Raw genomic sequence first — 15,089 nt, forward strand, 5'->3', positions numbered from 1 at the left:
CGGCAGCGGGCGAGCATCCCGGGGGAGCGGGGTACGGAGGACGCGGGATGCCAGTGACCTCCCCCTCCCCGGTTGCCCCTCTGCATTTGGGACTGGGGCCACTACTTCTGCCTCCCCAGAGAAGCCCCAGCCTTGCCCAGTGCGTTTTCAGCCGTGTTTCGCGGGGCAGCCTTCTGGATGGGGATGCATGCGCTGGGACGGGGATGCTTTTGGCGAGCAGTGGGAGTGAGCAAGAGGCTTCGGTGTGCTGTACTGCACGCTTTTATCTTCTCAGGGTGTTTTGCAAAGCGTGATTTATTTCTGAGCATCCTTGCGTTCTGGAGCTTTTCATACTTGGGCTAAGAGCAGCGAGTGCTCTGGCAGATGAGGAGACGATGATGAGTACTAACAAGATTTTCTAAAGTTAAATGCCCTAAAGAAATCAATAGAGAATTGGTTAAGCATCAGAACCAGAGATCCTATTGAAGTTCTTCTTAAGCTATTTATTTGCCGTCTTCTGAAATATCTCTCCCTGCGTAATCTTTAAACCTTTAAACCTCCCCATCATTAGCGTGCGGCCACTTGCTTTACGCGTACGTGACTTTACGTATAGCGATGCATGCTGTAACACAGCTAACCATGCCTGAGACAGCTACCCACGTGCGGGCTTTATATACAGCAGATATAGATACAGCATATGCAGAAGTGCTGCCTATAGTGTGCTCATGACATATATACCCTAATCTGCGCTATGACCTCTGACTAGCTGGTTATTAGCATCTAGGAATGCAATACGCTTTATGTTCAAGGGTTCTTTCCTCAGCATTATTTTTAAGCAAGATGCCCAATATATACCATCTCAGAGAACAACACTGAAGTCTTAATTAGCAAGACAGATTTTACAGAGTCCTTAATCTCCTGCACCGAGGCTGTGTTGGGACTGCTGTTATTCCTCCGAAGACAAGCCTGGATTTTTTATGATGACTCATTATCTGTTAATACAAACCATTTGCTGCTGTTAGGCAGAACGGGGCCATCACAGCAGCTGCTCGCTGTGTTCAAAGCATGGAATTACCATACAATACTGTAAATTTTAACTGCTTTGTGCAAAAGCTAGGGTCAGATCAATGTTACCGTATCAGTAACAGACCTTTTCAGGTCTCAAATCGCCACTTCCCTAACAGCGATGCTGAACATTTACACAGTTCTGGATGAATACTACTTAATGCATGCATTGCAGGATGTAAAATTTATATTGTATTCCAAATAGCCTCTTTGTGCAAAGTAGGTCAGCGCTTGATCAACCTTACAGATTTTTGTATAATCTCATTCCATGGGGTTTTTCAAAGAGAGTGGGATTAAGGACAAGAATAATGTGAAATCTCAAACTTCATTTCAGAAAGCCCCAAAGCCAGTATGAAATCAAACCAAAACAGCCACAGTTTGCTGTGGTGCCCGGCCAAAGCCACTCAAGCCTGCAGCAAACTTCACCTTTTCGTTTGCAAAACAGCGGCTGCCCCTGCCTCTGCCTGGGCGCTGCGTCTCCTCTGTCGTCCGCCGTGATCGGGGCACAGACAGTTTTGCTTCTTATACCTCCGTGCAGATAATTCTCCAGTGACTTGCCTGGCACAGATGCTTTAACCGACCGCGTTACTCTTCACCTAAACCAGCCCTGGGCCACGCTGCTGCTGCTGCAGCTGTACGCCGGGCTGCCCGCACGGGCCAGGTCCTCCGTTTGCAGGAGAGCTGCCCCGGCGCGACACCCACCCGCCAGCGCTCCCGCGGGGCTGAGCGCCGGCGCAGGCAATCTGCTGCAAAGCTCCGCCAGCTGCTCGCCGCCGGCGACATCGCCCGCTCCTGGGAGGGCCAGCGCCCCGGCGGGGACCGCGCCGGCGGCACAGGACCCCTCCCCATCGCTCCTGTTGGCACGGGATGAACCTGACCCCAGGAAAGAACTTCAACATCTGCCTGCCGTGTGACTAGGCGAGTTTCACCAGGTTTCCTGACACAACCGCGGCGCTGCCCGCAGCCCTCCAGGCTGGAGAGTGCCCTGCAGCGCTGTCCCTTACATCTGCTCCCCGCGACCGCGCAGCCCAGCCTTACGCTGCCGTCAGCATCGTCAAATGCCAGACTGCCATTTAGGCAGCACGACGTTCGGTACTCACACAGTGCTGATGGACTGTAATATGTAAAGTCCACATTAAATTCCAACCAGCGTGCTGGTGCTCATCTAGTTGAAATGTCCGCACGCCCTCCCTGCCCTGCCATCCCCGCCCCTGGCCACATCGTCCATCTCGTGCCTCCAGCTCTGACTCTACACACCCGGTACTACTAATTTGCTTATTAGACAGCTAAGAGCTGTGAAGTGCCATCAGCTAAAACTTGTAAAGTGCTTTGAGCCTTTCCAAGGAGAGAGGTTTCTGGTGCGGAGACCGGTGCAGCGTCTGACCCCTCCCGGTGCGTGGCCGTGCGCCTGCAGAGCGGGGAGAGCCCCCCACCCTCCGCTCGCCCCGGCGGCAGGGGTGCCCCCCTCGTGCTGTCCCCTGCACACCTGGGAAGAGAAAGCTGCGTGTAACCCCCCCAGCCAGGAAGCTCGCGTGCTCTAGAGCATCCTTCCACCTCTGCCCAGATGCAGCGGGTCAACATCAAGCGTCCCCTTCAGGCTACGTTGCCGCTACTGTAAAAGCCAGCCAGGAAAACGGCCATCCCTCCATAAGCGGTGCAGCCCGAAGCAGCTGCAGCTCCTTTTCCAGCAGCCTCTCCTCTAGAAACGAGAGCTGGAAAGGCATCCTCAGTCCCACCGCTCCTCCTGCGCTTCGCAGCATCTGTCCGCTGACAGTACAAGGCCACCACGACGACAGGGGACAGCCTACCAGGGAGCTCATCTCAACGCCATCTGCTCTTGGAAGGTTCTACCTTACACAGTGACATGTGAAACTTGAAATATTCATTTTATCTGTGGGATGTCCCAACTGGCACATACGCATTCATGCAAAATGCTGTTTGCATGGCGTTGCAATGCATCTTTCAACCGCAGGCTTCTGGGAAGCTACAGGGAGCCCGTGCTGACCGCCACAGGCTGCGGAGCAAACCCGGGCTGCAGGGAGAGCCGTGCAGCACCGCTGCGCAGAGCAAAGCCCGCTCCAAGACATACAGGCCACGACCCTGGCAGTTGCTCACTCTAACAACCGTGCCCGGGCAGAACACCTAGGCAAATGTGCATGGGAAATAGTACGGTGTGGAAAAAATATTAAGCGACCTTTTCTGAACTTCTAAAGGATTTGGGTTGACCCCATTTTGGGACGAGGGCATTTTCTCCTGTTATCTGTGCCATGGTGACATTCTCTACATTACTCCCCACAGACGGAAGGCATCTGTAGCAATCACCTGGTTTTTACCATGACGTACCACTTATGCATGTGTATTTCAAAAATACCCCGGTGCAAATACACATGTGCAGAGAACAGTTTTTGGATTAATGTCATTTTGTTAACATTTATGAAACCAAACATCAGCTTCCAGAACTGTATAAATAATTGAAACACTATTACAGAGCTAATGCTCCTGGTACAACTCGGATAGATTTTTCCAGAGCACGTCAATACGCGTTTTATGGATTCCATGAAAACGGGTCAATGAGAATTTCAAGGATTTAATAAGGCATAATGGACAGCTTTGGACTATTTAAAGAAATCTGTGGAGATGACCAGGGCACAGCCTTTGGCACAGAGTTTCACAGGACCTTGGGCAGGAGTGGTGGGAATTGCACAGGCTTCCCATAGTGGGCAGCAGCTCAGAGCTGCTCATTCTCCTTCCCTCTACTCCAGGCACGAGAGCTGCTGATGGCATCCAAGTATGACTGGCTTGGGGTTTGTGTTGGTTTCTTTTAAAAATCATTTTAAGCCAACGGTCAGACATGACAAACTACAAAGCTGATGGTGGAAAAGGTACAGTGGATCATTGCTGTTTGCTTTCTGAAGCTGGCGTCCGCACGTGCTGTTGAGGAAGACCCTGCAGAACCTCTCTGCTTGTCCCCCAGCTGCCCTTGCTCACTGACACCAGCTCTCCGGCCAGCCGCCTTCGCTCTTTGTCCCCCCGAGACAGCGGCCACAACAGAAGAGTCAGAGCAAAAATGAGAGAACATTAACAGATGGGGAGTGAGAGCCTTTCAAATTTAACAGTAAAGCCCCTCCAGCCAGGAGAGGCTCTCGGGGCAGAGCCGCCCCGGCTGAGCAGCGGGGTCGTGCCGGCGAGACGCTGCGGGCCGAGACGCCGCTGGGCAGACGCTGCACCCTCGCTCTCTGCCCTCCGCCGCGCCGGCAGCCGGGTGCTCACCTCACCTGGCCTGCCCGGACCCAGCCAGCCCCGAGCACGGCCGAGACCATTAACTTCTTATTCCCCTCCATTCTAATCTAATTATATTTCTGTGTTCAATAGCTGAGCATAATGTTAAACAGGCTATTCCGAGTAAGCTGCAGTCAGGGAAGGCCGGAAATTTCATTTACAGTGAATGTATGATTCATTACAGCAGGGACTTGGGACAGACCAATTAATTCACCTGAGCACATGGCTCAAACGGGGACTGCTGCCCCACCGTGAGCTGGCACACCGTGAACCCTAACTGCTTTTCCTGCCACCGCTATCGGCCGTGCCACCTTCAAAAGCAATACAAGGAGGTGAAAACGGCTCAAGCCAACTCAAAAAGGAAAATAATCCCCAAACAATGTACTGTTGAAACCAGCACAACATCGTTGTTCTCCTTTGGTTGCAGCACTATCTGCGGCGTGAACCCCGCTGCCGGGGACCGCACACATGGGCTTGCAGGCTCGGCTTCCCGCAGAGCAACGGGGGGCACGGGAGGAGGAGGAGGAGGAGGCGGAGGAGGAGGAGGAGGAGGCGGCAGAGGAGGCGGAGGAGGAGGAGGCGGAAGACCCCGGCACTCTCGCAACAGGAGCATGGAAGTGTTGATGACAGCAAACATCACCAAATGAGCTTTCGGGTACCGATGGAGCATGCATGTCAGATGCATGACCCTTGAACGAGATGGGCTGTCCATCATGCAACAAGAGGTTAATTACAGATCAGGCCATTTCACAGCACGGAAATTGCTATTGTGTGTTGAGGTTTTAGAGGTGGGCTGGAACCACAAGATCAGGCTGAAGTTCAAGGCTGCCCCAGGGACCCTTTGCTCTCAAGTCCACATCCATCCCAGACCCTGACGTTTAGCTCTTGCCCGTCTGTAATTCACCTCCGTGGAAAAGCCATTTTGGTACCCAACGTCCCATCCACGGCAGGAGATGTGTCCGGCCATCCCGGCCGGGCGAGCCACCCTGCTCGGGTCCGACATCCCAAAAGAAGCGCGAGCGGGAGGATGGCACCAGGCAGGGAAGAGAGCGGCTGCTTGCGGGCAGGGATGACGGGCACGGGGCGGCGGACATGGGATGGACGCGGGGGAGCGCGGTACGTACCAGGAAACAGCCCGATGGCGTCTGCCCTGCCCCCAGAAGTCAAACAGGCTTCGGCCAGTCAGCAGGAGATTTCAAACCATTTCTCAGACACAAAGGCCACAGGAATAAGATGCCGGTCAGAAGAAGAGGGTCTGCAGCGAGCAGAAAAAGGGGCTTGCACGTGCTGGTATGTAACACACAAGGAGCAAGCTGAGGTGGCCTGCTGCAAAAATCAGCTTTTTTAGAGGGAAAAAAAAAATCGCTAAAGTAATGCTTTGAATGGGCTTATTGGCCTTGGAAACCAGGGTGGTGCGAAGCAGAGAAAAAAGAAGAAAAAGATGGGCTGCTATCGAATGTTTTTACCTCTGTGCACGAGCACCTTTTAACGCAGCCAATTGCTCTGGGGATATCTGACCCCAAATGGCAGCAGGGCACCTCCTGGTGGCATCTACCACCTCCCCACCTCCCCATGCCCCGGCCGCCCCACAGCAGCGCTGCCCCGCGCCGCCCACCGCCGGTCCCGCACGCGTCTGCCATGCCCACCGCCTGCGCGGGGTCTGCCCCGCTGCCCAGAAAAGCACCAAGGCCAACAGGTCCCAGAAAGCATCACCTGATGGCAGAAAAGCAACGAACCCCTTCCAGCCAGAACAAGGGCCCCCCTGCACCCCTGCACCGCTTGGCTGGGGTTCACATCAAAAGCAACGCACGCGTACGTTCAACGAAATGGTTTGAAAATCCCCGCCAACTCTCTGCCTTCCAAGATGTGAGGAAACCCTGAAAAATGTGAACTAGCATGCGCACGCAGAAGATGATGGTTAAAAAGATGTCTATTAAGCTGTCAGCTTCCATGCCTCTGTCCTTCTGGACATCAGCTGCGGCTGGCACGCGTGCCACGCTCCAGCCAGGCTGCGTGGAGTGCTAGTTGCTCATTTTCTCCCTCAGAACTCTCCTCCTGATTTCCCCTCTAGCTTTGACGGGGAACATGCATTTACTGCGTGGTGAAACTGCACCAGCGCCCGCTGAGAGGGCTCTGGGAGCCAGCCCAGGGTGCGGGGTGGTCACTCACCCAGCCCTCCCGTCCACCTCCCTCCCCATGCAGGCGAGGGGCACGCAGAGCAAGGGCTCGCATCTTTTACACCACGCCGCCAGCTGCTATGAACCTCTTGTTAACGCGTCATTATTTCACGCCAGACAAATGGTTCATTTGGCTCTCGCCGCCCGCTCCTCCATTAATCACCCCGCTCGTTCGCAATCCAGCAGCTCTTTCGATGCCACTTAGGAGACAGCACGAACGCTGGAAGATGCATCCAGCAGCATTTATGTGCTGGCGGCAGCAGCCGGGAACTGAAAAACGTGCGGTGCCGAGCGCTGCCAGGGCTTGCTGAGCCGACTGCCCACCCTCACCGGGGGAGGAGAGGTCCAGCGGCCGTGCCCACGCTGAGCTATGGGGCGGGCGAGCACCGCGGTGCTTGGGGAGCCGGAGGAAGGCAGCTCCGCCATGGGCTCCCAGGGCATCTCCCCAGGGAAGAGAGGGGGCAGCGGACCCCTGGGGCGGGACAGCGCTCCCCAACCCGCAGGGAAACCGCCCTGGCCGCCTCACCTGTTTCCATTGAAGGTTGTTTTATAATCCCCGGGCGAGTGCAACGCCTCCTCCGCGTAGACGGGCACGGGGGTCCGGACGCACTCGTGGGAGCACTGCAGCGTCTCGTTGTAGGCGGTGAAGATGTCGAGGGCGCTGGGCACGCGGGCGGGGGCGAAGTCGGTCAGGTTCTGGCAGCTCTCCTCCTGCTGGTCCAGCTTGCGCTGGTGGCTGTTGCGCCGCGGGCGCCCGCTCTGCGCGCAGCTGGGGCGGCGGGGAGAGAAGAAGGGACACGACACACCGTGCGTCGCTGATGCTCGGCAGGGGAACACGCGTTATCGGCCATTAATTACACATCGCTCAGTATTAGATTAGAGTTCAGGCACTTTGGAAACCTCAGCCACAATCAAGCAGTCATTTGGCTTGCCTTTTTTTTTTTTGAGGACCAAATTTACATTTTAGATACAAGTTTTTTACCACCAGGGGAATAATTTAGCAAGTCACAAGTTTATACCTGCAGGAAGTGAAAGCCTTTTTGTAAGTGAAAAGACATAGGTGAGAACAATGAAGTTCAACCCTTTCTGTTTGGGAGGCACCAAAAGGTTTTAACTGACTGGGATAAATAAGCTCAGAAACTGGTCTGACACGGCAGACACGCTCCCCCTCGGCCGAGGGACGGCTGGCAGTGCAGCCCTGCTCCCCGGTGACTCCGCCGGCTCCGGAGGCCCCAACGGGATCTCGTGGCCGTGCAAGGCTTCTGGTTCGATACGAGCGAAACAAGAACGCCAGCTAGCAGGAACCTGCCCCAGATCAGCTGCTCCTATTTAAGGGTCTAGACACTGATTTAATTAAGATGTCACTTTTTTCCAAAGAGGATTGACAGTGCCTGTCGTAACACTGGAGTTTCGGAAGATGGCAACTCCGAGGGCAGCGGGAGCGGGGGATGCTGGCGCTGCCTGCGCTGCCTGCGCTGCCTGCGGAGGGAGATCTGCGGGGCCAGGAGCACCAGGCTCCCCGGGGAGCGGCAGCATCTGCCAGCAGTGGGGCACAGCCTGCTCTGCGCCGGCTGATGCAACCGAGAGAGACAGCCACTAAAATAACCGTCAGCTCCCCCACGGCACGTTTGCAGAAGGAGTGATGACAAGAAGGACACGTGCACGGCGCGCAGCCGTCGCTCCCCCGTCCTGCCCGAGGGGGACAGGCGCCAGCCAAAGGATGGGGGTAGAGACCGCGTCCCGTCTGGGGCCGGGACTGAGCGTGTGATCTGGCCAGCTCTGCCCCGGAGCCTGCAGCCAGCGCGCGGCCGGCCCTCGCCTGCGCAAGCCCAAGCAAAGCAGTTTGGCAAGTGTTAGAGCTGAGCAAACTCATCGGGGTGCTGCTTCTCTGCCTGGGACAGGTCTGACTGCACTCGCCTGCAGGTATTCTCCGGTGATTTCCCAATTTCACTTACTGTAAACCATTTCTATTCTATACCGATCACTGTATCTGGTTTTTTTTCCCTTTTTGGCTTCAGCATTCGGTTACTCGAGCTGTTCTGCCAAGCTGCGGTCGGCCGGATCAATGATATGTGCTGCTTATGACCGCTATTAGAGAAAAATCCCAGAAGTGTTTTAGAAAGTATTTTCCACGCTCTTTCATCGAAATACTGCTACAACTAGGGCAGAAGTTTAGCAAAGTAAATCCTGCCTGAGACACACGACCGAGCATCACCGGCTGCACTCCCGATGCCTCCCCACGGGCCCGCTCCCAGCAGAGCAAATTCATCTGCGGGGCGAGTAATTCGGCGCTTTCGGCCAGCTGCAACTTCGTTAAAGCTCTGCCGAGATTAAGATTCCTCCGTAGCCCTGCAAACAGATTTTCCTCTAACCCCGGGGGGCGAGCAGCCTTCTTCATCAACCTGGTTTTCTAATTTCCTCCCGGGCGCAAGAATCGATCTGCCGCAGCACCCGCAGAGCTCGGGCGGGCAGAGGGGCGGGAGGCGGCCGGGCTGCAGGAGACCACCGGAGGAGAGAACCGCGGCAGCACCGTGCGGCAGCTCTCCCACCGGCCCCGAGCTGCAGCCGTATCATTACACCAGCAACGCTGACCTCAAAGTAGGCCAGTTTCCCTGGGAAAATAGGTAAAGTCACGAGCGCCTGGAGCGAAAAGCTAACCTATTTTGCCATACGCCCAGCCGTGTCAAGAGACTAAACGGGAGCAAATGAAGCTGGAGGAGCGCCCCAGGAGGTGGGGGCTCAGGAGGTGCCCTTCAGTCCCTGGAGGTGTAGGGAAGGTCGGAAAGTGCAATTGTTGCTGGCTGAGCCAGGCTGGTGACTTAAGGAGCAGCAGCAGAGCTGCTTAAGCAGGGCGGCAGAGGGGATGCCGCCCAGTGCGGGGCAGGTCCCGCCACCCTTGCAGGGACACCTGCGGCGGCCGAACGCACGACTTTGACCTCACCAGGTGGCATCACGTTGCAGCAAGGCAATCCTGGAGCAGCGAAGAGCACGTGTCCCACATGGTTCTCGGCCACCCGACCCTGGCCACGTGCTGGTCCCCAAAGCCACCCTCCACGCGGTGAGAGCAGGGGAACCGCAGGGGCACAGATGAACCCAGGTGCTTCAACCTCCTTTGGAGGTTTCAGTTTAAAAAAAGCCCATTTTCTCCTGCAGTGCCTGGCGGATGACCCGGGCTTCAGCGCTCACAGCTGGGAAAGCACCCCCTCCCCACCCTGCCCCATCCCCGCGCCTCCCCCCAAGGCAAACAGACCCAGGAGGGACCTTACCAGTTTTTTAAGACAAGAGTTGTTATCAGAGCGGCTATGACCATGATGAGGGACACGGTAATAGTGATTATCTGATGAACCGCCAGACCTGCGGAGAAAAGAAATGAGAGAGAGTGGGGACGGGAGCCAAGGGGGATCCCGGGCAGCGGCGACCAAAGCCCCCCCGCCGCACACAGACCCCCCTGCCTCCCGAGCCCCTCCCCGGCGCGGGGCCGTACGCAGCCCCTGGCAGCGGCAACGCAATCCTCTCCCCTGCCTTACATAAAATAATCTTTAAGCCAGGCTTCCATTTCCTATCCTCTCAAGTATGTTCCTTGTCAGCCCGAATTAGGCACAAAGAACGGAAGAGATGTGAAGACGTATCCCCTCCGGGACGGAAAGGGAAACTTGAGCGCAGCCTGGCAGTGGGTGCAGGATTAACCAGAGATAATAATTACCGCACTAACCGCTGCTCGCTTAGAAGGTTGGATGGGCTCATTTTCTCCTAATTCACCTTACACAGGGTGTAATTTTGGCTCGTGTATCATTCCTAATGAGCAGTTTGGAAACAAAAGCATCTCAATGTACAGTATGTTTGTGATTTTGTGCTGCTTTACAGTTGCAATTTCGTAATGAAATGATTTTCCTGGCTGCAGCCCAAGGATGTGCTATTTTTCACAAACAGATGTTGCAGCTCCTGATGGATGGTATTTTTAATAAATAAATAAGTGTTAGCATGACAGGAAAACAAGCAGTTTTTTATATATATATATATGTGCATTTGTGCAATGCATGCGTAGCGCTCCCAGCTCGTGCGGGTGCGCGTGGCAAGGAAATCGCTGCTTCTTCCCACACAAGAGCTCACGGGCTCCCGGCCGGCTGCCCGCAGGCAAGGACGGTTTCTGCGCAGGGGCCGCGGCTCGGCCGGAGCGGGGGATGCTGGCAGGGCTGCCCCGGCTGCAGACCCGGGAGGGGGGTGGGCAGACGGCTGCCTGCCTGCCCGGCCGCGGGTCTCGGCAGCGAACCGGCCACAACAGCTCTTCCAGCACCGGCAGCCGTAGGCACGCACATCCTTTTCCCGGCAAAAGCAGCGTGCGCCAGGCGCGCCCCCTCCTCGGAGGGCGGAAAACCCTCTCGGGAGAGACACGTTGGGGGCGCGCGCCCCCGCCGCAGCCCGGAGAGCTGCTCTCCGCAGGGACTTTGTGCAGAGCATTCCCACGGGAATGCCGCCCAGGGCTCTCCCACGCTCCTCCTGAGCAGCGGATTCGGGGCCATGCCGCGGCTCCCCAGCTTTCGGCACAGCGCACCCTGCCCTCACGGCAGGCTTGCACAAGACTCTGAGCAGCAGCCCAAGCACCAGGCTGGGTAATTAGGCCAGACGAGATTTATCAGTGGTATTTTAAACCATGGATCACGCTTGCTGCTGTGCTGCCTTCTCTCCAAGGACAAAAGTTTTCACTCCCTTGAAATTTGTTATCTCGTCTCCCCCTGCTCACCCCCGCGCCCCGGGGGTTTCGGGTCCCTGCACACTGCTGACAAAACTCATCAAGGTAGAAAAGCTGCTCGAGCTCAGCCCGACTCCCAGGGCAAAGCTGCCACCTCCCAGGGCGTGCAGCGTTGGACGCCTCCCCAGCCCACGCACCTCCAGAGAACCCCTAATCCCCCAGAAACACGACGGAAAATGCTTCTGGCCTGGGGAAGAGCGGGAGAAAAGCCGTGCAAGGCTGCCGCGACCCAGGAGGGCTCCCGAGGGGAGATGCAAACCGCTCAGTGCAGGCGCACGGAGATATAAGTCACCTTCCGAAAGCCACCTCCAGCACGCAGCGCAGCAGCCTCCCAGCTTTGGGGAGCACAAGCGCGCACCACGCCATGGCTCGAGGGGCTGCCCCGGCTTTCCTTAGCCCTGCCCATGGGCACACGTGCCTCAGCACCACACCTCGCCACCCCAGCATCCTTGCTCAAGATCCACCATCAACTTGTCCTTGTCAGCGTTGCCGTGCTGCCCATGCCGCAGGACCCAGGCTTCGCCGCCGGCTGCCCCGGGAAGGCGGCACGGATCCCCGCTTGGGCTGCGGAGACCCATTAAAATCCCAGATTTTGAGCAATGAGGCCAGCCAGCAGTGACACCTTTTTAGGAAGCGCTGCGGACTTTGCTGCCAGGATGCATCCCGGGCGTAAATCAAATGCTCAGAAATGTGAGCCTTGACAGTTTAATATAATAAAACCAAGGTCACCTTCGGCGAGTCTGATTCACCGACACACGCCCCGTGCCAAGCACTTGGGTACGATGGCTCGCGGGGAAGGCTTCGCGCCCAGCCCGGAGCTGGCGTGCCAGCGACCGACACCAGGCTGCCGGGGAGGGAGCTGCTCGGCAAGGACCGGTGCGAAGGGGAAGGGGGCACCAGCCTGGCGCCCGCCCTGGCGACCACATCTGGCATCTGGGGAGCAAAAGCACTCACCTCCAACATAAAACCAGAAGGGTTTCTGGAAGGAAGCACGCACCCGGCATCTTCTAGCGCTTCTTCTGCTTTGCCAGTGGACACGCTATGGAGGAGATCTGGGAGAAGAGCTGGAGAAAAGAGCAGGGGTCCCGACCGGTTTTAAGGACAGGACGTCGTCCGGAGCAGGAGGCAGTGGCAGATGTCAGCCACGCCACGGACATCGCTGCCAAAGGGGTTTTCTGGAGCAGGACGGAGGAGAAATGACTTCCCGAAGGCCAACACTTCTGAAATGCTGGCTCTTTGGATCCTGGCACGGTCCCAGTGCCGAGCCAGCAGAAGACAAGAGCCCACCACAATGCAGGGAGGTGCAGAATGCTGCAAACCCCGCGTACTTTGGGGCTCTTCCCCTGCTCCCCAGGGCTGCAAGCCGCACGCTCCCTCCCTGGGGAGCCATCGGACAGACAGACGGACGGCTGCTTGCCAGCCCCCGCGCCCTGGCGAAGCTGAGCGCAGCGGGATGGGATGCGTCAGGGTTATTTTTCTCCCTCGACTCAAGCACCTATTTTGCAAATGACCCATTTCCTCCATTTACTCCCAATTACACTTCAGTTGGTTCAAACACTGACAAGGCTCCTCCGGAGAAGGGCTGGCAGGAGCAGCTGCCGGAAAAAAGAGGGGTCAGGGGAAGCAAACGCAAGGGCTGGGGACAGTGGTGGCAGAGGACGGGGAGGACCCGGCACCCACCTCCTCTGCACCACCTTCGGCTCCGGAGGGGTCCGACACCGGGCAGCAGCCGCTGGGCTTCGTGCCCTCGAGGAGGAGACCCGGCAGGGCCTCGCAGAACCCGTTCACGGCTCTGCAGGCTGGGGGGGTCCCGAACCGAAAGCCAGTCCCTGTGGGGACACCGCTCCGGGTGGGCAGGAGCGCTCAGGAGCCGCCGAGCCCGGAGCTGCGGGGGCTGGCAGAGTCATCCTCCCCGGGCTGGGGAGATCGGCCACCTCCCACGAGTGACTCGGGACCCAGAGCCAAAGTATTTGCTCCTCAGCTGCTCTGCCTCCGGCTTTCGTTTCCCGAGGGAATTCATGGGGAAAATGCCACAGGGCTTCCCCCCTCCCGCCGGCACCCCACCAGCTGAAGGCGAGGCGCGGAGAAAGACTTCTGGCCCCGCGCTTCGGGTCCCCGGAGGACAGTCGCGACGGGAGCCGTGTCCCGACAGACCCGAGGAGCGCAGCCGGCAGCTCCCAGCCCCCGGCTCACACCCGCCCGGTGCTTTGGTGCTCCCGCGCGCGCCGGGTCAGGAGCGCCGCACACCCCGGCGCAGCCGGCCCGGCCGCGTCCTTCGTGGCAATCTTGGAGCAGCTCCCAGTGGGACACTGCCGAAAATGGTAAGAGGAAAGACTCTAAAAATAAAATAAAAACAGCCCAGTGCCCGATGCCTTTGAAAAGAGAAGCGGCATTGGAAATGAAACCTTCTGCAAAGATGGGAGCTGAGGCAGAGGCGGCAGGGACATGGAAGAACCTAACGATGCAATTAATCCTTGCACTTACGTAATGGGAAGCGTGCAGGCAGAAGAGATCGCAGGTGGCTGAGCACTGGGAAGGATGGCAGCTCTTCGGAGCAGGACACATGGATTTTAAGAAGGGCTGAATAATTTTAGACTCCATCACACACATAAGTTGCCATATGTACCGGCATAGAAGAAAGTTCCTTTGCATCGCATATTAATTCTGCACTAGAGCCTGCGGGGATTTCAAGGGGCTGGGAAATGTTTTTCCCAACAGCGTTAACCATGGCAGCGATGGGGAGAGGGAAAGGGACCGGATGGGTAACTGGGATGATTCCCTGATTGCCCTACAGCAATACCCACTGCAATAAAGACTAACAGGTCTTTATTCTTACTTTGCAAATATATCAGATCTTTTCCTCTAGGCCTTCAAAGAAATATGTAGAACTGTACAGAGCAAAATCGAACAGAAATATCCAATCTGCAAGAGAAGGTGTTAATGGATGGGGCATCCTGGGAGAGGGAACGTCCCGTGAGGGACACTACCCGAGGGGCGAGGCGAGATGAAAAAGAGAGACGGCTACGAACAGCGAAGCATTATTTTAAATGCGGCCCTAGGAGCCCAATCTGTCTGGAGGAAAGGGACCTGGAGGATAAAATCAATAGCTCATAAAGCAAAATTACCCTCCTCCCCCAGTGCGGGAAGCCTTCCGGCGCGTGTGTAACTCACAGCGAAAGCCTGCACCCCCAAAACGCGGGGCAGGCTGCGGGAAAGAACCTGGAAGCAGGAATTATGGTGGCTCGGTTTTGTTTGCTCATCTCTGTGGCAAACCTTTCAAATGGCAAAGCTCCGATCCCAGCGAGCTACAGAACCCGGCGGTCATTTAATTACACGTTAATAACCAGCAAAGAAACAAGCTGCAGCAAGGGCAGGGGCTGGAGCGGGGATCGGGGAGGGACGCCCGGCGAGCTGCCGCCCCGTCCGGCACCAGCCTCGGCAGCTGTAAATGCCTCATCTCTGCCAGGGGCTGCGAGCGGTTCCCTCTTACAAGGCTTTTACTAGGCAATTTGACGCAGTGACCATTTAACTCGAGGGTAATTACAGGAGAAGTATTTAATGGAATTGAAAGTGTGTCCAAACCCCTGTGCTTCTGCTAGTGCAGCAGAATTTAATGTGTCGCCTGCCAGGAGGGAAAGCTCTTCAAAGACGCTCTTTGAACCCTTGGAAATGCTGAAATATTGCTGGGTTTTTCCACTCTCACGCTGTCCGACCACACTCCGCCCTCGCCGGGGACTCCTCGTCCCCTCCGGCGGTGGGAGACCCAGCCTCAGCACCCCCGCGGGCAGCAGCCCCAGCCTCGGCAGCAGCCGGGCATCAACCCACAAAATGCAACTCCA

At 56.8% G+C, this 15,089-nt stretch overlaps 1 protein-coding gene across 1 annotated transcript in view; it reads right to left on the bottom strand.

Moving 5' to 3' along the window:
- Positions 1–5,462: 5,462 nt before the first annotated feature.
- Positions 5,463–15,089, bottom strand: part of AJAP1 (adherens junctions associated protein 1) — a 33,562-nt gene continuing 23,935 nt past the window's right edge. Inside the window, exons 3-5 of the mRNA XM_075172061.1 lie at positions 9,767–9,854; positions 7,027–7,269; positions 5,463–5,578 (exon numbers count right to left, since the gene is read on the bottom strand). Of these exons, the coding sequence (XP_075028162.1) occupies positions 5,506–5,578; positions 7,027–7,269; positions 9,767–9,854 (404 nt within the window). The 3' untranslated portion in view covers positions 5,463–5,505. The remainder of the gene's footprint in view (positions 5,579–7,026; positions 7,270–9,766; positions 9,855–15,089) is intronic.

This window comes from Calonectris borealis, chromosome 23 (genome assembly GCF_964195595.1).
Source record: "Calonectris borealis chromosome 23, bCalBor7.hap1.2, whole genome shotgun sequence".
Taxonomy (NCBI): Eukaryota; Metazoa; Chordata; class Aves; order Procellariiformes; family Procellariidae; genus Calonectris; species Calonectris borealis.